Raw genomic sequence first — 25,468 nt, 5'->3', positions numbered from 1 at the left:
CGAGTGTTAAGTGTAAGGTATATTAAGGTATATCTATTGGTGACTGAGGACGATGTACTGATCAACGTTATATCAGTTTTTAGTCACTACCAGACTAATAATTATAGCAATGCCAAGTCGTATGTTTTATGTAGGTTATTACTTACAAGTACATATGACAAGATATATATTGACGATTAATTTTTCCTGGGAAGCATTTCAGGTGCTGAAATGTGGACGCGTAGGTGCGAAACGGTTAGTCTATACTGACAGGCGTAGCCCACCTAGTAGTGCAGTAGAACCATGCAGAAAACATCAGGTAGCAAATTTGTGTGGAAAGACTGTTCGGCGCATGTGCATACATATTAGAGCACCTCATATAAAAGTATCTGCACTTAGACTCTTTACGCCCTTTATCTGCCAGAGACAAATATCTTCAAGTAGGCTACCTTGGCTCAAAAATCGCTGCTGTCGACACAATCGTTCCCGAAAATATAAACTGCGATAACAACACAAGTCTTAAATGTTGCGCTAGCAGTCGCGTGCACTGTGATACAGTGATCACAGATCGAAAATATGCCGCTCTGCAATCCACTAAGTTGCCTTGTACACTGAAGAATTTTGGACCGCAACTAAATAAGCAGAACAACCACTTGCTGTAATGGAAACCAAAATGCTTCGGTGGACGTCTGACGTGATCCTTCACGATAATGTGACCAGTGGTGAAATTCGCAGATGGTTCGGAATTAATAAGACGAGGGGAAAACTATTTGCGTTGGTAGAATAATACATTTCCTAAACGGACAGACTTACATTGGATGGACATACGTCCGAGTCAAAGAAATGCACTCATATGGAAATTGGCTCCCCGAACACGCAAAAATGCACTCCACCGCGGATACACAGACCAGACGACAGAGGATGACGGAAGACAAGCGTAAGGATGCAGACCAATGGACAGATCTAAATACAACAGCAGAAATCGTTTCAAGAATATTACGGGATGACCAAACACAACCATAACTTTAAATGAGAGAGAGCACAGACGATACAAAAAATGGAACATGGTAAAGTTATACAGGAACAGAAGGTGAAGGAGACACACACTAAGACAATACATAACACAAACGTAGCTACAAAATTACATGAATACATTCCATGGAACTGAATCGGCTCCTACTTTGTACCACTGCTATTATATTACTTGTCCTTCAGTGAGGTCAGCGTGAACGACATGGTCCTTCAAGTCATATTATCAACCATGAGTTGTGTGTCTTGAGTAACATATCGTATGCAGAAAACGTTTATCTTATTATTGTTTTCACCTGACTTTTTGTATAGGTGAGTAAACTTACTGTTTCAAGGTAAGTGGTAACAATGTTTTACTTGTGAGTGAGTATACACCAGAAAAACTTAGTTTCAAGACAGTCAAGCTCTGTATTTGTTCTCTTTCGATTGTACGAAACTGACAAAGAAGAAATGGCGAAGTTGACTGCACTGTACTGGTACAGTTTAAAAAACTTGCTCATATACTAAGCTTTAAAAATGCGTTTAATATTATTAGTGCACTATAACGTTAAGAAATGATATGATGTGTTCTCGAAGCGTTAAATATCCTGCGTTACTAATTAAATAATTATTTTGTATTGCAATATGGCAACAAAAAGAAGTTACAGAAAGTGGAGCTCAGATGAATCGCATTTACTGTAACAATACGTGTAAATGGAGATCGTGGATTAAATGAATGCAGATGCTTGTACAATACAACGTGCCTAAGCGAACAGTTAAGATGCATACCGAAAATGAAAACAGAAATGGAAACGTGGATGTGAAAAAAAGTTTGGCCCCTTTTATGTTTTTCCACCGAATTTGAAAACGATTTGGAAGACCATATTTTTACATTTGAGGAGATGATAATCGATTTTAGCACATCGGAAGTAAGAAAACTTGCGCTGGACATTGTAGAACGAAAAGTATTGTGCCGCAATTTCAGTGGAGTAAGTAATATGGCAGATGAAAAGTGGGTCGAAGGAAATCACCCAAGAAATATCACCGATTCCGAGAGAAGAGACGAAAGCTCCAAGCCAAACGTGACGACCTTGCCAAGAAGCCTATGGGCTGACGCTCATCGCATGCAAAAACAACTAACCGAAGCTCCACCTCTGAAAAGGAAGTGCTCTGAAGACTCTGAGGGAAGCCACCGCAGAAACTCACTCATGAAGCAGAGGAATTTTACTGCGAGTTGTGCGAGGAAAGTAGAATGTAATCAATGATTCGATGGAAGAGCTGCAAAACGTTTATTGATGCAAAGGGTTGTAAGGCTAAAGAAAGCAAATAGTGATGTAGCTAATACGTGGAATATATCCTTGGACTAGAACATGCTTTTAAACTCAGGGGCTTAGTTTATAAAAATGGTACAATTTATGCACCGACTGGTATAAGTTGAAAACCAAATTCCTAATTTATACCACTTGCAGATGTTCAGTAAATTAGCGTGCCTGTAATTGTCAGAATTTCCAATCATTGACTGAGATACCAAGAACAAAGTCTGCTGTTGAGTATGGCATTCTTTAAATAATTTTATAACTTACTGTTAAGACTACTATAAATAAAATGGTACAGTTTAGCCACTCTCCCTTAGAAGCACAATTACGTAGGAACTTAAAAAAAGACAAACCGAAATGCTGGCCATGAAGGTATAACTTGATGAGACCATTCCGATATATGCCTTCCTGACAAGCCCCATAAAGTATAGACAGCCACGACTACTAAATAATGGTCTTTGTAGTGTATTTCATACTAGTGTGTAAATAGTGGCCGGCTACTGGACCTAAGATCGCTTAAAGAATATAATTACTTTCGGAAACAAACACTTGTATTATATTTAGTGTTAACCTGGGGCCTAGAAACGACAGACATCAGAAGAATGAAGTGCATAATGTTTTGAGAACAGGTTACGATATGAACACCATCGAAAGCAAAACAAAGGTCATGCAATGGGTTCGAATTAAGGCAGGTAATGCTGCGGTAATTTGATTAAGATATGAGACATTGAAAGTTATAGATGAGTTTTGCTATTTACGCAGAAAATTGACTGACGATGGCTGAAGTCGAGAGGATATAAGATGTAATATGGCAACAACAGGAAAAGCGCTTCTATAAAAGGGAAAATTTTCTAACATCCAGTATAAACTTAAATTTTAGGAAGTCTTTTCTGAAGGTATTTGTCGGCAGTGTAGCCTTGTACGGAAGTGGAAAGTGGCCGATAAGTAGTTTAGAAAAGAAGAGAGTAGAAGGTTTTTAAATGTGGTGCTACAGAAGAATTCCGAAAATCAGATGGGTAGATCGATAGCTAATGAAGAGAATCGTCGACTTGGTAACGGAAGGTGGTGTGTGCTTGTGCTTGTGTGTGTGTGTGTGGGGGGGGGGGGGGGGGCGGAAGAACATAGAGGATGACCTAGGTTTGAGTACAGTAAGGACGTGGAAATGAACGTAGGCTGCGGGGTTACTATGCAGAGATGAAGAGGGTTGATCAGGACAGACCAGCATAGAGGACTGCAACAAACTAGTCCACGGAGTGCAGACCACATCAACTGCATTAGAGGAGTTGAGGACAAGTTCTAAGCCGCAGGATCTAAAAGCAATCGAGGAAAGTTTTCTTCAACAAATTAGCATGGAGCGAAAAGTAGGATTCAAAATGAATGTCACAAACCGTCTTCGGTCGGAAGACCACAACAACAACAATAATAATAAGAAGGAAACAACAATAACATGAAACTAAAATTTATGTGGGCGTGTATAGTTCACGTATCCAGGTGAATGGATGATAACTGGACCAAGAAAATTCTTTGCTGATTTACAAGTGATGGTGAAGGACTGAGACGGTGGCTTAATGTGGAGTGAGTAAACTGCTTTAGAAATAAGCGTAGTTACGACATGAGTGCATAGCTCATGACTATGACACATAAAAAACCTAGAGGAGAATTTCATTCTGCAGTGGGTTTTAAATGTCTAATGACGATAGTGATAGAGATGATATTATTTATGATGTCCTGTCATGTAATGATTAATTTATTATGTCAACTTATCCTTCCGCCTCTTCTTGTTAAAGCATTCACAACATTATGCTTGCTTACAGAACGGCATGAAAATAATAATCAGTTGCGCCAATGCAATATTTCTATTAAATTTTCCCTAGAACAAAATAAACGCGTCTGTAGATTGTTTGGGTATTTCAAATGCTTGAGGATGCCCAGCAATTACTCTGCAGTGTGACATTCGCCAATCACCGTATTCGTGCCTGTTTTTCCTTTTGCTAAGCGTCTGATGTAGGAAAAGGTGTTTCCTTGAAAACTGATCGAATGTGTACTGCAAATAAGCAGTAACTGATGTCCAGCACCTGACAAAAGGCGAATGGGAGCACCGCAAAGGCGAGTACAAATAGTATCACAGAATTCAAAGTATTCTTCCCTCTTGTCCGTGGGTCCATAATCCTCCAACGAAGTAGCCGAGCGGTTTGAGGCGCCATATCACGGATTGCGCGGCCCCTCCCGCCGGAGGTTCGAGTCCTCCCTGGGGTGTGTGTGTGTGTGTGTGTGTGTGTGTGTGTGTGTGTGGTTGTTGTTGGGACCGATGACCTCGGCAGTTTGGCCCCTTAGGAATTCACACATGTTTGAATATAATTCTCTAACGACTAAATGGAAACATTCGGACTAATGAACTGTCGTCTCTCCTACTGCCGAAACTACACTCAAGCAATATCTTAGCACATTGTCACTGTTGACGCTCTGTTTTCTTATTTTATTTCATACCTTTTTTAGAGAATCATCATCTCATATAACCGACATTTGGTTAAAGTTACGAAGTGGATCCCGCTTGCGTTATTCATAGTTCAAGTGCGATATATGTACATGATGAGCATCAAAATACTCGTCGGAAATTTTCCCATTACCCAATATAGGTTTCCTAAATATTGGTTTTTATGACGCAAAGTGCGTTATATATGGCAAAGTGCGTTAGATATGCTGCGAACGTAAAAGTTAGGATACACAACAGCTCATCCTGTTACCACAACCGTTATCTGGCATTCACATTCATAGGCTTCACCAACTCACAATAAAATTACCTCCTATCCTAACGTAGACGTCGGGTTACAGAGAACTCTTGTCACTACATTCACGAATCCAAGAGGGATCCAGTATCACGCAATAGCCAGATAATGTGTAAGGGAATTCTACCTTCAGGAGTACAAGCATTGGAGGGTTGGTCAGCTACAGGGGTTCTGCGCGCTGATTCCCTGCTTGAGCTTACCGCCGGTGCTCCGTACGGCTCCCCGGGACACCGCCAGTTCCGGATGGACCTTCCGCTCCCCGCTCCCTGCAAATCCATCTGAAAGCGACAAACAAAAACGCACCGATAACGCCTTCATACACACTCGCGCTAGCGCGAAATTTGCACATCATGTTGCTGTCCTTTAAGTCAAAACTCACAAGTGCCACTAAAAACCATCGCTATGTACTGCCACGTCCTCACACAAAAAACTTAAAATACTAAAATAATAGTAAGTGTATGGAATGCTGCTCCGAAATGGCCAAAATTAATTTATTATTTTAAAGCATTTGATTTAATGGTATCCAGTACACCCGGAACATTTTTAATGAATACAGGTGGTCGCAGAAGTCTGTGTGTTTAAACCATTAATCTCCCCTCTTTCTTTACAACATATATTACACTTTTTATAATAAGAAATAATTAGTAATACACAAAAAAGTACACACGGGGAGGAAGGCACATTAAATTTTTGTGCCTCGTCGGTAGGAAGAACAAAATGCAGCAAAACCATACCCTTTTACACTTAAATCTGCTTTCGAATTCATTTCAGGAAGATAAAGGTTACGTAGTTCGAAGCCTGGTTTGCCGCAAGGTCAAAATGACACGAGACTAGATTCAACTGGTACGACAAGTACATGGAATTGCCCACTTCTTCATTGCCAGAAAGATCTATTTCAAGTGGTAGTCCTTCTCCCCCTGCTCCTTACATAAAGTAACTCGTGGTTAGGAACGAAATACGTCCGGAAAAAAACTCCTGAATATAGTTCGTGCCCTGACGAAATGTGAAATGACGAGGTTCTCCAGAGAATTGGCGAGGAAAGGTGTGTGTGTGTGTGTGTGTGTGTGTGTGTGTGTGTGTGTGGAAGATGGCATACGATAGTGACCTATTTTAAGAAAACAGGGAATATCTTTCACAGTAGTAGAAGGTGCCTTAATTGTGGGGAACACTGAAACTGTAATAAATTGAACGAATAATTGAGAATGACGGGTTTAAGTACTACTTTGAGACGAAGAAATTGGCACTGGAAACGAAATCTTTGCCGGTCTCGCAAATTAGTATCTGTCACGACTTCGTCTTCGATGACAGTCTCAGAGTAGCACTGAAAACCATCGTCAGCAACTTTTTCAGCGAGACGTTCCAATCTCTGTCTTCCCCCTACAATTTTTGGTCGTTCTAGTGCTGTGGAAGTTATCCGCTGATGCCCTAATAAGTGTCCTGCCATCTAGGCCTCAAGGTACCACACATTCCTACAGGAGGTGGTACTGGTCACAACTAGAAGAAAAGTTCCTATAACGATATTTTCGGAAACCAATAGCAGTGTTTCATGTTGTTACCAGAGTCCTATCAACTCTCAGTCCTTTCTCGCTGCCAATCACACATTTTTTAAATGTATCAGGCTCCAATCTGATTGCGTAACATGCACTGCTCACTCGCTCCTGTAACGTTTGCACATTGTCGACGGGTTGTGCTTACACCAATGCCTTTAAATGTCCACAAAGGCAGAAATCCAACGGAGTTAGGCCGGTAAACGGGAAGGCCATACTACCGAGTCACCCCCAGCTAATCCATCGCCTATGAAACGTTACAGTAGTACAGCACAGTCTGTAGGAAAAGGGGTGGTGCCGCGTTGCGCATAAATCGCGCTCGTTGTCTTGCTGCAAGGGTAACTTTCTTCAGTAGCGCTGTCAGTTCATCGTGCACCAATCTCATCATCTTTTTGGTAACGTGTATGGGCCTATGAGCTTGTAACCAACAGTTCCTGCTGATAAACTGATACGGAAGCAATGCTGATACCTGACCTCTGTGATTGCTCGATAATGTTTATCTGCTTGCGAATTGTGGTAATGAACTATGTAATATTTTGTGGATCCTACTTCATTTATAAATAAAGTACTCGCTGTCAACTGCCCATCTTCAGGAATCTGTTGCAGGAGCAAAAGGCCCATACTTCAGCAAAAGGCCCATATTTCAACACGTATTGGTTTGCGCACATATAAACAGGAACCTTTCTTCCAGTTTAGACCAGTACTACCTCTGTAGGAATGTATCACAGTGTCTGTGAACATCATTTAGCCTATATAGAAATACTGTGGAACTTCATTTGTCTCGCAGTCATTAATCTGGATCTTTTTTTAATACTCTTACAGTAACAGTGGTAGCAATGCCGATGACAATCATTAAATTTTTCAATCAGCCAAACGCTAAACGACGATCCTGGTACGGTATCACTTAACTACGAAGAAAGCTATTCATATATTAAGGTCCGATAGGTCGCGAAATGGAAACCACAGTGAAAGTAAAAAATGCTCCATTTGCAAAATTTAGCTATACATTCCAGCTACTTTTCTGCATAACCGCCACACCGAGTTAGACGTCTGTCATAGCGTGGTACCAACTTTCCAATATCCTCGTCACACAAGGCAGCCGCCTGTGCTTTCCGCAAATTCTCTACGCTTGTCTGCAGATCGTTGTCTGTGCCAAAAAGTTGTCTACATCGCCAGCGGTTCATGTTATCAGAAATGAAACTCAGAAAGAGCCAGACCAGGGCTGTATGATGGCTGATGAACCCTTCGTATCGAAAACGCTGCAGGAGTGTTTTCATTGCCATGAAGACGGAAATGTGTGACAGTTACGTTATGTGTGCTGCATGAAATAATCTGTCACCTAGCACTCATACTTGGTGGGAGAGACTGTTTTCTAGGCTTCTTCACCTGTTCACTGCGTGCTCAGAACTGACAAGAGAAACAAGACGCGATCGATGGGCGTACTAAACATATTGTTCAATACGTCTATGCAGAGCTTTGTCGGGTTTTAACTGTGGTTTCCATTTCGAGACCGATCGGACCTTAATAAACGAATAGCCTTCGTAGTTAACATTGGGTTTTACTATACTGTATTGTCCCCTGTTGGCTGTAAGTCAATATTTTGCAACCTAAATGAACGTCTTATTAAGATCAAACACATTTTGATTTATTCTAAAGCATCTTCAGCAGTCGCTGTAACAATGCCGTTTTTAAAATGTGGTTCATTAGTTGTTCTGTGATTTCACTGTCCTGTCATTTTGTGTTTTATACCGCTGCGCGAGGATGTTTCACGAATGTCTGGCGAGGGTGTATGTAGGTGCTTTTCTGTAATTTATGGGTCACAATGAAGCATTTACATCGTGAAGCTTTGGTCGGCCCTGAAGTTTTGGGGCATCATGTTTCATGTGTGTCATATGGGCTTTACGTCTGGCATTTTTTTAGATGCACTGCATAGGATAGTTAAAGGAGGACTCTTCAAAACCATGTCATGTCGGAATTTGAGCTGTGTCAAATGGACGTATAACGAGAAACGAGTTGAAGGTTTTTGTTGCATAATGATCACAAAGAAAAGTATGCCAAGTTAACAACTATGAGGTCCTCAAGAAACTGATTATTTCAGTGTGTAAATTCACTGTATTTTCTTAAATATTTGCTCAATGTGTGTTGATGAGTACATGAAAATAAGTGAAGCGACTGTGTTTTATGATCCGTGTTATTCTATTTTTTCTACATTTCCAGGTTCTCCTGATTTTTGATAATCTGGCTGGTCTATGACCCCATCTACTCCGTATAAAGGAGGTTCCACTGTCTACCCAATCAAAACTGACAGCTGCAGAGGCACGCGGATCGTTCTGGTGCAGGCAGAAGGGACGACGGGTGAGGAAGCCGTAGTTTCTGCCTGTTTACAGAGGCCAGACTGCCCCCCTGTTGTGGTGTCGGAACACCAAAAGAGATCAAGTGACAGCGCAGATGTAAGGGAGACTTGCTGGCTTACATGCATTACTCCGTCACGTATGCTCAGAATCCTTAATGGCCGTAGTTAACAGTTGCTGCCTGGCGCAATGACACGATTTGGCTCTAATTCGAAGGTCGAGTGGTAGTGGTTTGCTGCACCCTAATATATTGTATTCTGTGGATACCATCAGTAGATAAGATTATTCGTCAAAAGAACGCAGGTATTGAGTTATGTAGACGTGGGCGTGTGTGATCCGTTCAAATAAACAGCAAGCCGGCTGATATGTTCTTCAAAGGCCGGTTGGTGTGGCCGAGCCGTTCTAGGCGCTTCAGTCCGGAACCGCGAGACCGCTACGGTGGCAGGTTCGAATCCTGTCTCGGGTGTGGATGTGTGTGATGTCCTTAGGTTAATTAGGTTTAAGTAGTTCTAAGTTCTAGGGGACTGATGAGCTCTGATGTTAGGTCTCATAGTGCTCAGAGCCATTTGAACCACTTGTTCTTCACGGGCACCACAGAATCCATAAATTCAAGGCAAGATGAAACCATTTTCACATAGGTTCTATTCAGCAGGAAACGGAATAAGAGATTCGTACATTGCGCGGATGTCACTTTTTTTTGTCGGAGGACATCACTGGACGATGAACTAAAAACGACTGACTTCTTACTAACGAGAGATCGACATGGATATTGTAGAAGGGGAGGAGGGGGAAGGGCGAAGACAGAGGAGGTGACGGGTTGGAAGGAATGGTTGTGAAGAATCGGCAGTGTAATTTGACGTGTTTCATATCATGATTCGGTTTCAGGTAAGGTTACGTTTTTGGAGAAAGTAAATTGGAAATAAAATTATTTTTTTTAAACATTAAGTATTATATTTATGGTCATTAAATACTAACAAAAAACGCAAATAAAAATGATTGTCAATAACAATCGGGAAATGTTCACTGTTAGTATTAGTTACTATTAAACAAAAATACAGCATTGATTAACGTAAAACTGAAAGTGTCTTGCCTTGTTTTAATTGTTTTGATACCTATTTTTTAACCAAACGAAATTCCTGGAAGTTATCGAAAATACAGAGTTGAATAATTACCGATTTTGAAGTTCATGGCCAGCAGCTTAAGGTAATTAACAAACCTATTATTGATTTTCATCACTTTCCCGTAGGAAGTAGTAATTGAACGAGACAGAAATATACAAGAACGTCGGTAGTTAACGTTGTTAGGAATGGACTGGATTTTCACTTATTGTAATAAGTATTTTTTGGGGAGTTTTCAGTATTATTTTGATCGAATTTAGTGTTTTTTGCTGTATTTTACAGTGTTTATTTGTTACTTTTGGGGTGACATAATTTGGTTTTCGGGTTGGGGTATTGCATATGTAATTTGAATTCAGTTATCGCCACCAATCGAAGCCAAGTAATTCTCTAAAAAGACTACTAGTCAGTTTCGACCTCAGGTCTGAAGTGCACCTATATAACGTAATAACTAAAATTAAAATAAGAGGGAAGGCAACAGATAAAAATCTCTATAGCTGAAATGAATGTAGCATTACAACAAATATACTGAGCATATCTAATTCGAGCCCTCTCATGTTAGCACAAATAACTAGCAGTACATTTCTTGAAACTCCCTGAGTTATGATAGGGTTATTGCTTTCCAGATGTTTTTACTACAAAATTCTGCTGCGTACTGTGGACCTAGGTGGATGTGATTCCTTTGAAATCTCTGTGACAGCGTCTGAATTTGTGGGCGCTCATAACCACGCACTGTTGAGACTCTTATCCTTACGATTCATTCATATTGCGGAAGGTACATCTTTAACTTGTGGAATGAAACTTACATTCCGCAGCGGAATTTGAGCTTTTTTGAAATTTTCTTGCAGATTTAAACCGCGTGCTGGACAGGGATTCAATTCTAGAACCTTTTTGTCACCTGAGCTATGCAGGCAAAGCGCACAACTCGCACCCACAGGCCTACTTTTAACCAGCACCTCTGTCCTACCTGACAAGTCTCCTCCACACTTCGTTGAACCGACACTCCTCGGGGTAAGGATGTTACAGATAAATGGCTTAGCCACAACCTAGGAGACTGTTTGCAGAATGAGTCTTTGACTGTGCAGAAAAGCTTCTGTGAAGGTACGAGAAGGCACTGGCCGAAGTAAAGTTGAAATGGTGGCCCGTGATTGTTTTGGACTTGCTTCAGTTTACTGTGAGTGAACTCACTTTCTTAGCTGATCATCACACCATCTTCGTTATCTCGCCTGCGTTTCTGTCTTGGAGTTTCACAGCTATTTGCGAAAAAGAATAAATTTACTCAAATAAGTTAATTTTGCTTCGTGGTTGAACCAAATTTCTCTCTGCAGTGTACGTATCCACCTACGACTACATCCGTACTCTACCAACCACCGTCACGTGCATGGCAGAGAGCATTTATCATTGAACCACATATTAGTGTCTGCTCACGGATACATTTACGTTTGAAGTACAGCAAGAATGATTCCCTAAATGTCTCTGTGCACTCTCTAATTGGTATAATCTGGTCTACATGCATAGGGTACTGGTTCTCGAGACTTCGTAAGTATGCTTTTTGTGGATGGTTGAGTCGATTGTACAAGTTTCTGCCACTTCAGGTTTTTCAACATTTTCATGAAGCTTTCGAACAAGCAAACAAACATTTTCAAATTCGTGATCAATATTCCCTGTTCGTTTATTTTATGTGGGTTCCTTGACCAAGCTCCTAAGATGGGTCGCAAGTGTTTCGTAAGCAGCTCAGTTTGTCGAGTGACTGCATTTCCCAGAATCTTACCAATGAACCGAAGCCTGTCACCCGTTTTAGCTAGACCCGAGCCTATGTGACCATTCCATTTCATGTTCCCACAAATCCTACCCACAGATAAATGTAGAAGTCGACTCATTCCAGTTATATCTCATTGTCATAGGATAGTGAGCTATTGCGTGCTGCAAAGTGCAAAATTTTACAATTTTTAACATTTAAAAGCGTATTCCAAATCTTTGTACCAATCTGAAATATAATCAATGTATGACTGGATATTTGTACAGTTTTTTTGTTTTCTTCAAGTAAAAATTCATTACAGAAAACTGCATCACTTACCAAAACATTGAGTTTCCTATTAGTATTGTCTGCTAGATCATTAACATACAATGTTAACAGCATGAAGGTCAACACACTTCAAGGCGGTGAGCATGACGTTACTTCCACATCCACTGTAAAGCGACGCATTCTCCCTACCAAGATATCTTCAGTTCAATCACGAATTGAATATGAACGTACCTTCTTTACCAAGCGTTGGTGTGGTTCTGGATAATGATTCTTGGGAGTCAAGAAATACTGCTTCTACCTAATTGCCCTGATGAACGACTTGCAGAAAGTCATGTGAGGAAAGCTTGAGTTGGGTTTCGCATGGACGATGTTTTTCGTCATCGACGCTGGTGCCTAGGAGAAGCTCATAATATTTGTGGCTTAAAGCAAGAACATCCAGTGTCAAAAAATCTGATTTACGGGAATAGAGCTCGAAATTTAGAAGAAAGTTTCAGTGTCATTGATGTTGCTAATGCTTTACTCTGTAGTTTTATATTTGACACTAATACTGTTATTTGTGCTATCTAAAAGTTCTATAGCACTTTTATCAGTGGTAGTTTTAATGAAATTTATTGATGACTAAATGTATATTTCTGTTGTTTTAGGCAATGTAATAAAATCAAGTACTTCCGTAATTACAATTTGTGAATTTTGTACATTTCACTTCTACCCTCGTACGATGATACGAAGAGAAACAATGTTAGATAATGCTGTATGTTACAACATTTGAAGGCATTCTCCTTAAGGAATCGTCACTTCGTGAATTAGTCCGTTTTTGAGAAGGACGGAACGAGGTTTTAAAACTAAAACAAAACGTTACGCTGCAACATTATTCATCATCGTTTTCATTTGTTAAGTAATCTAACAGTCTCATGGACGGTCTGGCAACGGGATCTGATAAAACTGCTAGCTCTATCGGTGTATAAAGGGGATTAACGACTGCAGATATCTGACGTTTTCTGCAGATAATCATGTAGGTGTCGAGTGAATGATTTGCAAGTCATGATTCACCGCGTATTTACCTCTTCTTGTAAGATTTATCATCTTGAAAGCCTGTTGCGGACTGAAGAAAAATTTATAATGTACATCCCTTGGTGAGTAACACCTGCATTGTTGTCATTTTATCTTCAGCCAAGGAATTGACCGTTCCAAAACGGTTTTTCTTCTATAATTACACCATTGACGAAGAAGTTCACTGAAATTAAGAATTGTTCGATAAAGTTTGACTACATTTATCGGTGGTTTGCTGGGAACTAATCTGATCAAATTAGTCCAGCCCCTAAGTGCATCAAATTTTGCTGTTGTGTTCTTTTTTAACGCTGCATGAATGGATCCGGCCTTCACGTTGGTGCGACAGGTTGCGAGGAACTTATGATTTATAACCTCCAAGTTACTACTACAGTATTTTTCCTCCTGAAATACTGTATATTCATCAGCATGACAGAGAAATTAATACTCCTGTTCTGGCGACTGCAGTAGACACTGAACATATCGACCTCAACGACTTCAGCTGTTCTAGCAGTGAAAAACATGGAAGATCCTTCACCAATGCATACACTGGCTATTGTTGCACAATTACTTCCGTGTTTATGATATGACATCGGTTTTCCAGTAGCCATGTTCAGTCGTTCCCGTCAAAGTTAGATTTTGGTTACTCTTACACATAAAATTTTCGTTGCCAATTACGTAACGTCTCTCAAATTCTTGAAAAACTGATATTGATTTTTCTTGCGTTAAGCCACAGAGATATTCTAGGATCATATAACCGAAGGATATCAATAACACTAAACCGAAATTTTGTGGACGAGTTCTGCTACCATTATTGTACACGGATTTGACCTGAGCTATCTCCTAAGAAGTGGGAAACGTCTAGGAAAGATCCGGCTATCCTGGACGACCTCACGTCTTTAGTAATCTTTATTCTCTCATTACCGTATTACTATTCACTGCCCCGTTTAGTGGCCACTGAACTGCTGCTGAACGTTTTACAATATATACCATTTTAGAACAACACCTTATTTCAAATGCTCCTAGCAGATATTCAGCATAAAATACCATGTTTATAAATCAAATACTTACCGTGAATTACTGTTATTTCTCATAGATTAGTATAAATCTTCATTGAGACTTGCTGTGAGTAACTATATTGCGTGTTGGCGAACTAGTTTTCGAAACAATACGTGCAACAAACTTACACATAAATTATTAACAATTACTTCAAGCTGTTAAAACTAACAATCTGCGGAAATAAAGTTTCTATGTAGTAATATTTTGGAACGAACCGTGTCGCAATTATGAAAAATCCACTAAAATTACATCACGACGAAGGCTTGTAGGTCCCGTCCAAACACATTTGTTATCGAAAATGGCGCGAAAGTCATTGCACATACGCGCTATTTCACGAGTAGGCAATATTTAGTAAAAGCAAACTGACTTTTGTTAATCAACAGAGTATGGCACTGTGAGCCTAACAATTGCCAGCGCACAGAATGATTGCGATAGCGTTACATCATTGAATAGTGACTATATGGTAAAAGTAATGACGAGGCATTTTTCAAATATTTGCATCATCTACACAACACAATTACCGCAAGCCCCATGCGAGCGGCAGAAACGGTTTTCACGCTGGACTGTAATTCTCGCTGAATGGCGAATAAACACTGTTCTGATGATTTGAAAAGCTTTCAAATATTTGAGCGCAAACTGCGCGCAGTTGCAACTAAAATTGGAACAAAACACGAGAACAAAAAGCAATATCCGTTGGCATTTTCTTTTCCTGCGGGTCAGACCTTTTTTTATATCGGTAGCCGATAAAAATTTTCCGCGTACGTTTCGTCGTCGTATTGCGTTTGCTGTACATCATTCTATGCTAACTATTAGATCCCAAGATAAATTTCGTTACAATAAAAATACCTGTGGAAAACTATTTAACAGGACACCGAACCACGTTTCGGCCGTCTTGATGTTAGAGTTTGCCGCAGAAAGGGTGCGTAGAACTCTTGTTTCCAGATATATTTTGTGCTATCCATTATTAAATCGGGTGATGCTGAGGGTATTAGATTAGGAAATGAGACGCTTAAAGTAGTAAATGAGTTTTGCTATTTGGGGAGCAAAATAACTGAGGATGGTCGAAGCAGAGAGGATACAAAATTTAGACTGGCAATGGCACGGAAAGCATTTCTGAAGAAAAGAAATTTGTTAACATCGAGTATAGATTTAAGTGTCAGGAATTCGTTTCTGAAAGTATCTGTAAGGAGTGTAGCCATGTATGGAAGTGCAACGTGGATGATAAATAGTTTAGAGAAAAAGAGAATAGAAGCTTTCGAAATGTTGTGCTACAGAAGAATGCTGAAGATTAGATGGGTAGATCCAGTAACTCATGAGGAGGTATTGAATAGAATTAAGGTGAAGAGAAATCTGTGGCACATCTTGACTAGAAGAAGGCATCGGTTGGTTGGACATGTCCTGAGGCATCAAGGGATCACCAATTTAGTATTGGAGGGCAGCGTGGAGGGTAAAAATCGTAGAGGGAGAGCAAGAGATGAATACACCAAGCAGATTCAGAAGGATGTAGGTTGGAGTAAGTACTGGGAGATGATGAAGGTTGCACAGGATAGAGTAGCATGGAGAGCTGCATCAAACCAGTCTCTGGACTGAAAACCACAACAACATTATTGAGTGCTAAGATAAAAAGCAAATATGTTCAAGATCTGCCTATGGAAGTGGTTACATCACTGTCGGCTGACTGCCAAGTTCAAGTGCAATTTTTTTTCGTCAAATGATGATTGGAGAAAGTTAGTAACATGAACTGGAGCGCACACAAAATAGTTTGATCTTACAAACTCAGTACAATATATCGCAAGCGAATATCCCAATATAATGTCGATCTGTTTCTTCCTTCGTAATATATTTCTAAAAGAGTATGTCTTATCTGAAAAATATACAACACGTAAAGGCGGAGAAATGTTTTACGTCTGTCGCAAGACAATAAATATCCCTCAAACAGAAAGGGTTAACGAGGGTTTCGCACTAAAGAAAGTCATTTATGTTAACACAACGAAAAATTATTTTCGCTACACGAATACCATTACAGATAAGTAAGATGATAGCTCACTTATGCCACAATGTCCCTAAACCATCACCTAAATTTTGTCAGTGGAGTTCGGCTTCACCTTCCAGAGAAGGGTATGTAACCTATATTCTACATCGGAGAATGGCTGTTATCATTATTCGGTCTGTGGCAGGAGCTGATCATCGCACGACATAAATTTAAAATAACGTGACCTTCAGTGATAGCATATTGTTTGCTATAGCCTCTCGTCGAGTTGCCGAGGTGACAATGTGGCACATAAAACGGCTGACAGCTGAAAAATTTGAGCACTTCACAGCGGAGAAGAAAGTTTTGTTGTTACGAGCAGGGTACGAGCTGCTTAGAGATAGACCCGTGGAGTGAGTGTTGATAAGGCGGCGTGTGAAACATGTCGGCCGCCTGCCTAACAAGGTAACCGCGGTGTCAGCTGGTGCGGTACCGGTCCGCGTATCGTGTGCGCGCTAATTAGTGCCGCCTCCAGACGGCAGGGGGCAGCAGTGACAGCTGTCACCGCTTCACCTCCCTCAGCGCTGCGGCCGGGCGAGTTATTGTAAACACTAAGGAACATCACACTCACTGATACTTTGTATTACTCGACAAAGCTAACTGCTGACCTGACACAGTGCCAGCTAACTTTGTCACGTGAGTTGGTACAGATACGTTCCGGTTCAAAGTATTGCGAAATGTCATCCTGCAGTGCAAGCGCGGAATGTGATCCCGAAAAATTTACTCGCGGCCAACTGCGGCAGCTTCTCGTTAATATTACAGACGATGAGCAGGTCCGAAATTAGTGATAGGCCGGGTAGGCTCCAGACTAAAGATGTAACAAACCGACCAGTTGAAACTGATACCAGTATTTTAGTTCTGAAAAAATGGTATTTTCCTTATTTTGTGGCCTTGGTTATAAAAAGTGTTTTTATATTTTGCTAGTAACCGAAATCTCCATTAGCCATAGGAGCAGTGCTAAAAGTTTTGGTTTTTAAATGAACCTTTATTAAAAAATCAGTAATTTTTATTTGTAGCATTTCTAGTGATTTGAAACATTGGATTTCAATAGAAAATGAAAAAAGTGATCAGTGCTATTTTAATAACAATGTCGACAGAAACAAGTAACAAACACATAGCGTATGATTGATACAGCGTTGCTGAGACAATGATGTAACTTTTTCCATGTGGCGTGACACAGTAGATGGGATGCGTGTATCTTCAATGTGCATAACTTGCCCCATCTTATCTATTTTGTAGTTTCTCACTGTCACCGTCGGTCACCAGTTGTGTCACAGAATGGCGCAATCCCTAGCCTGGAAGTATTTTATGAAGTGCAGTATCAGTGATGTACCATACTCCATTTGCTTTAAAAGATTAAAACCGGGAGGAGCCACAACAAACTTCCAACATATAAGGAGAATACTTAAAACTTAACTATTCATTCATAGTTTGCTATACAAATAGAAAGTAGGTGATCTGCTGCCTGTGTCTATATAATATGCCTTATCTACATGTAGACTTTGAATATGGACAAATTAACGCGAAAAATATTACTTCTACCTCAGTTGTCATCCTTTAGCACTGACTATTTTTGAAGCCCAAGTACATGTTACAACATTATTTTTGAACAGAGTTTCAAAACACTAGAATCATTGAGGAGGATACTGGCGACTTCTTTTTTTTTTTTTTAACCATTCAATAACTTGTCGAGAAAAGCAGCGAACTGTAGACGGACGAAGTTTTATTTTATTTTTCTATTTAATTTTATGTTCAGATTTTTTATATCTCGAAACTGATGGAGTCAATATTTGATCGATATCTACGTTTACTTCAGGAAATTTCAGAAATAAAAAACCGTAAAAAGTTATCGTAGAAAAATTATTTTGTGCAGTTTTGACAGTCAGGTTAAATTGGCGCTGAAAAAACCGATATAACCGAAAACTGGTTGTTTCAGCGATAACGGCCATCCCTTCTAGCCTATAGCTTAGGGCGACAGAGGAATGGGGACGCTGAAGGATCTCGATAGGTGCTTCTATTTTCAGCGCGCGCGCACACACACACACACACACACACACACACACACACACACACACACACACACAGAGAGAGAGAGAGAGAGAGAGAGAGAGAGAGAGGCATGTAATTTGAATACGTTGAAGCCAAGCGAACAGCACTTTGCGCTAACGTGGCGCCTGGTTCATTGTGGAGTTCAGTTGGAGAGCGATTGTTGATATCTCTGGTCGCAGCTGCTGCCTAGTATGTTTTTTGTTATTTTATTTGTGGCCTTCGGATATAATGCACTCTGATAGCCTTTGAGGCAAGTCATGATATGCTATAAATTATAAGTCATATCCAGTCTCTCTCACACAAACACAGACGTCCGTGACTCGTATAGCATATTTACGTTGGTTGTAAACATATCGAGTATATCGTGTTGCGTTCAGACGCTAAACAATTGCGTATATGTTTATGGAGTGACATCAAGCGTTGCGAAGAGCCTCGTGACTTTGGTGAAAGTAGTTGTCCACGAAGCACTGAACACCGCAGGAAGTTGGTTGTCGCATAGTATCGCAGTTGGCAGCCAAAAATGATTTGGTCGACTTCTTCCTGTGCGATACAATCAAATAGGGGTGGTCAATCAGTTAAAGCCGATAGAAGTACAGTCGGAGCCGTCAGTAGTTAAAGCGGAGGTGAACATGGTGACAGAAACTTTCTGAAGTACTGGTACGTACCAAAGGAGTACCACTGTCATGCGGGGATACTCGTAGTGTGATTGACACTTCACGCCTTGGAGCTGGTTTCCTCCAGTCAGAGCGCCCAACGTCACGCCTTTGCGAAACTGCCACGACAGTTATTCAGTTCACTTCCAATTCCTTGTCCAATATTCTTTCTAGATTTGTTCGTATCCAGAATCATGAATAGCGACACTGCTTGAAGTTGAAGTTTTGGCGGCTGCTATTCATTGTTGTGACTGTGACAACACAGTCATTATAACAACTGCTTATCCCTGTGTGATGGCATAGCACAATGGTTAGCGTATAGATCTGATATGCAGAAGTTGGTAGATGCGATGAAATTCAGCGAATTTTTTTTTCTATGTCTAATCAGACGAGTTTATCATCTTCATTCAATTGATGTTTAAATGTAGTTTTTTTTATTTCTGATTCTGTGCCAAGTCTTATTCATCATTATGCTGACTTTTTATGTTCTCTTATTTTTCTTCCTAGCGTTATTTTTTTCTTTTGGGATTTGTGTCGCCTATAATCTGCAACCAAGCGCCAACGAGGACTGCTGATCGGCTGGTAACGCGGCAGCTCGTGTAGCTAGTGTGCGGATCGTTTCAGGTAGTAATCAATGACAGCGAGAAATTAGTGTTTCATTTTAGAGCTGAAACTGATATTTTTTCTAATAACTGCCGCAGAGTTCATAAGATTCAACGTGGATAAAATAACACCGAACTTTTTCTGTCTTGAGTTTGCTTGTAGAGGTCAGCGTTAATCGCGATGAACAAATTGATCGGGATTTTAGATCCTCCGCCAATTGTCACCGTCGTTTTCTCGGATTCACTCCGCTTCACGGGGGTGTGGTTAGCTTAGGAGATGAGTTTAGGACCACAAAACGCGTCGTCTGGCGCAGTTCAGTCATTGCTCACTTCCCCTCCCCCTTTTGGGACCTGCCTATTTAGCCATCTCAAGTGTGGAATGTCAATTATGACGATACGAAAGGTCAACACAATAACCAGGTCATCAGCAGAGAAAATCTCCGATCCGGCCGGGAGTCGGACGCAGACCCCTTCGCTTAACTATTCGCCGCCCAACTACCGTCGCTTCAAATCAGATGTCGACAGAGCATCTCCAGTTTCCAACATACCTCGATGCCGCCACGTTCAAAATTGCTTCGCGTTGCACAGTAACAGTATTTGTGAAGTGACGCGCCGTGTTTACGTGTCACCTGTAACCGAGCGGTAGTCGGCAGCTGATGTGGCAACAGTGGAGTGGCAACTGACAGACGTCAAGTTACTTTAATCGGACTATGGTAATGCTACGTAATCTCTTCCCCTTCGTTGCTACGATAGGTGCCACGTACTGTTCCACAATGTTCTGAGTCTGCTGCCACACGTCTTGCAGGTTTGTGTAAGACATGTGCTCGTACGTCTTTTTCTACGGTGGAAGGCACTCCTAGTGATGTCGTCGACTATTTCATTGACCCTGGTACCATGGTGCCCCTTTACCTACAACATGGTGACTTTTTTTGTTACAGTGCTCTGTATCCTCAATAAGGTTTATAATCTGGTACATCAAGTAATTGTTGGTATTACCAACAATACCATTCCGCAAGAGCGCAATGCTGATCGCGAGTCTGTCAGAATAGTGATTTTATCTGTATATAATCCTTCAGCATATTTAAGTCCCTCTAGTATTGCAGGAAGTTCCATTGCAAGTACAGATACTTTCGGAGGGTGTCGGAGTTGGCCACTATGGCGTGTCTGTTCGTCATGATACGCTCTTCCGGCTCAATCAGAAGTGGGTGATCAATCTGTGTAGAGAAGTTGCGCATGTTCAGATCCCAGTCAAGTTATTACTTTAACAGCGTTTAATGAGAACACTGATAAAGGTGAAACATGTGGCTGAAGGAAAGAGGTGAGTTACATTCGCAGTCAGCGCATTGCCTGCTTCGCTCTAATGGTTCCAGACGTCAGTAAAAAATTACTTATCCCTTTTTTCATTTTTTTGTTAAGAATTTCAAGTGGAGGTACATAGGTTAAAAACGACAACACTGACGATTAATTTATTACTTTCCAGTACAATCTACGTCCATTTCCACAATTTTGGTCCATCTTTTAATAAGGGCATATATCCGAGTGAGATAAAACGTATGGTCCTGTTTCTGAAGCCATTGATGCACGGCTTCCTCATCATCAAAGTGAATACCGTGATGAGCTTATAGCGGCCCGAACAGGTGGATCAAGCAAGACTTCCTATCCAGTTTTCACAATCTCTTCAATTGTGTGAAAGCTAGTGTGTGTTCTAAGGTAGTCACGCAAAAAAAAAATGAACGTCCGTCATTGCTTTTGTTGAGTGAATCGTTGAAGACGTGCTTTAAGCTGTTTGGTGATTCTGACGTACTGCACACAATTTATTGAGCATCCCTGCTCCGAAACATCAACAATAATCACACCCTCTTACTCCCAGGATACTGTAGCCATAATTTTCCGTGACTGAACATTTTCTTCTTCGGTGGATTTCTGTGACTGCATTCCGTTGACTGCCTCTGATTCTGGTTCAAAAAATGAACCCATGTTTTGTCCCAGGTCACAATTTTTTCCAGAAACTCCTCTCTCTCTAATTGTTTTTCTTGTTTCTTAATTTTGGTCGGTTGATATTCTTGGTGCACCAGTTTCACAAACCTTTAAGCATCCCAATTGTTGACTAATCGTGATCACGCCGCCTTTATTGAAAGGGGTCATGCGACACACATCATCTGCAGTCTACCTGCGGTCACCACGAATGACGACATCGACTCGCCGAATGTTGTGTGGAGTCACTGCAAGCACTGACAGACCTGTCAGCCGTCAGCCAATGATGTTCGTTACAGCGACGACGAACCTATCGTCTAACAGTGCTGATATCCACTATCTATTGCATCACCTTACATATGTTTCAGTCTTTCAGGAATTTGAAAGGGCATTTCACTTTCTGCGTTCCTGAATTCTAGCACAGAACACTGTCTAATACGAACATCGATGTTGGCCGTTTTGCAAGAGACTGCATGCGTCTGTTGATGCAGAAACTTACTACTGAAGTGGACTGGAGAAGAGGCATTGCTCGCGGGGTAGCCCTGCGTTCTAAGGCGAATTTCCGCGTTTGGCACGGCTTCCCCACGTCGGAGATTCGAGTTCTCCCTCGGGCGCGCGCGTAAGTTAGCTTAAGTAGTGTGTAATCCTAGGGACCGATGACTTCAGCAGTTTGGTCCCATATGAACTTACCACAAATTTCCAATGAAGCTTTGCGGAGTAGCGCCAAATTGAAATGTTTCTCTTAGCGAACTTTATTTAAGGAGAAAAAAAAGACGCATTACTTTTTGACTGACCCTCACACTAACACGGCTACCGAATTTATCGGCCTTATCCGAACGATGTATCACCATCAACTGTGTTAGTATCCTGTTTCCACTAGCCATTGCAGAGACGGTTTGCAATGCACTCTGAACACTGGCCCATAGTTCGGTTGTCAAAAATGTTAAGCAAACCCGACCCCCCCCCCTCCCCCTACTACCTCCTTCCACACCACAACGCACTCTTGCTTTCCTCCTTGCTGGGCAGCACATAGTGACGAAAATTTCTGTTACTGATGGGATTCGAGGAAACACTGTTACAGAGGTGTTCGACAGCGTATGAAGGGCGCCATAAGAAAGACTGTACTTAAGAGGAAAATCTGCCAGATTTATTCGCGAAAAACTGAAGTGTTGCAAAAAAGAAATAATAATTCTTCTTACTTCTGTTACATGTATTCGCAGCTGTGAACACGAACAATCATCAATTGTGTAATGGAACGACGACGACGATTTTCAATTGCGAATGTGAACCATCTCCTGTATAAGGAAAAGACAACAATGATTTTCATTCTCGTCGTTCCATTATACAGCTAATGGCTGTTCGTATTCGCGAGTACAAATATATTTCATGATGGGTTTAGCCGCTACAGTTCCTGTTCCTTCAGACATGAATGCATGTCTGAAGGAAAATTGCATTGTTCTTCCTAACAACACAGACATTGCAATATCGTCTTCTTACTTTCACTCCACTTCTTTTGCGAGGGTGGAGGTGGGGGGGAGGGGGGCTGCATGGGAGAAATTGAAGTGGGACTACAAATTTTATCGTCAAGTTTTGTTACCGATGTTATCTTTCGAGGGGCACGAAGAGGCAGCTGCACTGGTGAGGAATATCTTCCATACTACGTACAGAGCGTGTAGGTATACGTTACCGGCGAACCAGCAGGTGATCGCGTCCTGGTTCAATTCCCACAAAGCGGCGTTCCCATCGCAATGCCCTGAAAGCAAAATACCACCATCAGACCGGCTGCCGCCGTGTCCCATCCACTGGGGCCGGCTAAGGCTACCGCACCAACTGTGAAAATGATCTACTGCATGCTTCGTAACTCTAAAGTTCCAGAGAAACAGCGCCACATTGGTACGCAGACAGTTCTGAAGTGTTGCCGTCAATGGTAAAAACCACTGTCAGAAAGAAACTCTAGCGTAAGGACAGCTTACTGAAGAATATTGGATTGTACTGAAGGTCGTGATACAACCATTCCGCTTAGACCAATGACTTCTCCGTTAGCACTTTTTTTAAAAATGAAAGTGTTTGTGAGACAGATCTGGCCCACAGCCCGAGGCCAAAGTGGGGCTGGAAGATAATAGCCACAACATGATTCTTTTTTTGAAATAACACGTACTGAAAAAGTCACTTGTTACTAATATTTCATTAGCACTATGCGTTTCGCCGCATGCTGCCATTATCAGCTGCGTTTACAGTTACTTTTACATCGTATTAACATGGAGTGAGGTGTGTGCCAGTGAGGTTATGTATCGAAAAGACGCCTGGTCAGGAAGATAGATATGTTATATTGTGTACGTTGTGTGTTAACACGATTAGTCATTCTGTTAGTGCATTTACTTACATTTTTGTTGAAAACTAACCTTACTTCATACTAATTACAATGTAAAAGTGACTGTAAATGCATCAGGTGATGGCAACGTGCTACCGAAACGCGTCCTGCTAATGAAATATTCATAACATGTGACTGTTGCAGCGTATATTATTTAACAAAAACCTTACAGGACAGTCGCAGCCCCTAAATAGCATCCATATAACATAATAAACTTAAGTTATGATTCTTTTTTAAATTAGTGGTTGGCAAATCATAGTTTCATTTTGACTTCACGATTGTCTTGCGAATCTTTTTCTTTTTATATTATGGGCATTCGACAGTTCTCTTTACGTTCCAGGTGAAAAACCCTATTTTCCAACGGTAGTCCAGCTCTTTCAATGTTGAAGACGTTAATAAGAACAAACCCGCCGGAAAACTTCGTATTGGTGCAGGGAGGCCCTAGGTATTGAGATACTTAAAATACACGTGAGGCTATGACTTCACAGACAGTGTGCTGTTTGAATATGTCACTGGTCAAAGCTGACGGCTTGTACCATATTCTTCAATACATCTGAATTTCTGTACGAACTACAACGAATGGATAGACTTCTGTGGAAACATAACAGAAAAGGTATGTATTTGCGCAGTTTTTTTCTTTCTCTAAATAGATTTCGAAGAAAATGAAGAAATACTTCCTTTTCCAATTCTACGCTCGATTAAAATTTGTCGGATATGAAAATGCTGTACGGATATTTGTAATAGTCACATTTTAAAATTGTGTGAAACTGTGACAAAAACTTATATCTGCAGCGAAATGTGGCACGCAGTAAATAGAATCCTCTACCATGCGCTTCGCATGGCTTACAGACTATGGATGTACGTGGGTTGGCTGAAAAGTAATGCCTCCACCTTCGTAACTCTTCAACAGTTGGCAGCATTGGTATGCAGCAGGTACTGGCTTGTTCCGTAGCCTCTTCTCTACAGCTCCAGTTGGCGGGAAGCCTTAGCATTGAACAGTTGTGTTGTAACAGTGTGAAGTATGGAACCCTGAACAGACGGTCGGTCAGTGCGATTTAAGCAACGTGCAGTCATTGAATTCTTGACAGCAGAAGGCGTCACCCCAGAGAAGATTCATCAGAAAGCAGTTTATTGTGATTGTGTTGATGTGAATACTGTGCATCGTTGGGCGAGTAAGTTTAAAGATGTTGGGGGCGGGAACATCTGACCTGTGTGACTAACAAAGAGTTGGACGTCCTGTGACAGCAACAACCCAGTTTCACAAGCAAAACGTTGACAGATTGATTCAAGACGATCTTCGTATAACTCAGAGAGAAACTGCAAGCACAATCGGCATTTCACAAGAACGTGTCGGTCACATTATTGCTTTCTTTGGCTATCGGAAGATCTGTGCATGATGGGTACCCCGGATGTTGACCTCTGAAATGAAAGTGCACAGATTTAATTTGCCAGGAACTCCTCTCGCGTTACGAGAACAGAGGTGACGCCTTCCCCCATTCAGTTGTGACAGGAGACGGAACGTGGGTACACCATTACGAGAGAACTGTGAGACTGTG

At 41.1% G+C, this 25,468-nt stretch overlaps 1 protein-coding gene across 1 annotated transcript in view; it reads right to left on the bottom strand.

Annotated features, from left to right (window-relative positions):
• LOC124798674 (insulin gene enhancer protein isl-1) overlaps positions 1–25,468 on the bottom strand; it is a 460,304-nt gene that overhangs the window by 229,924 nt on the left and 204,912 nt on the right. The window contains exon 2 of the mRNA XM_047262173.1: positions 5,290–5,367. Within this exon, the coding sequence (XP_047118129.1) occupies positions 5,290–5,367 (78 nt within the window). The remainder of the gene's footprint in view (positions 1–5,289; positions 5,368–25,468) is intronic.

Source organism: Schistocerca piceifrons, chromosome 5 (assembly GCF_021461385.2).
Source record: "Schistocerca piceifrons isolate TAMUIC-IGC-003096 chromosome 5, iqSchPice1.1, whole genome shotgun sequence".
NCBI classification, from domain to species: Eukaryota; Metazoa; Arthropoda; class Insecta; order Orthoptera; family Acrididae; genus Schistocerca; species Schistocerca piceifrons.
Note: the sequence above shows the minus strand (reverse complement) of the source record. Positions and strands in the feature narration are given on the sequence as shown.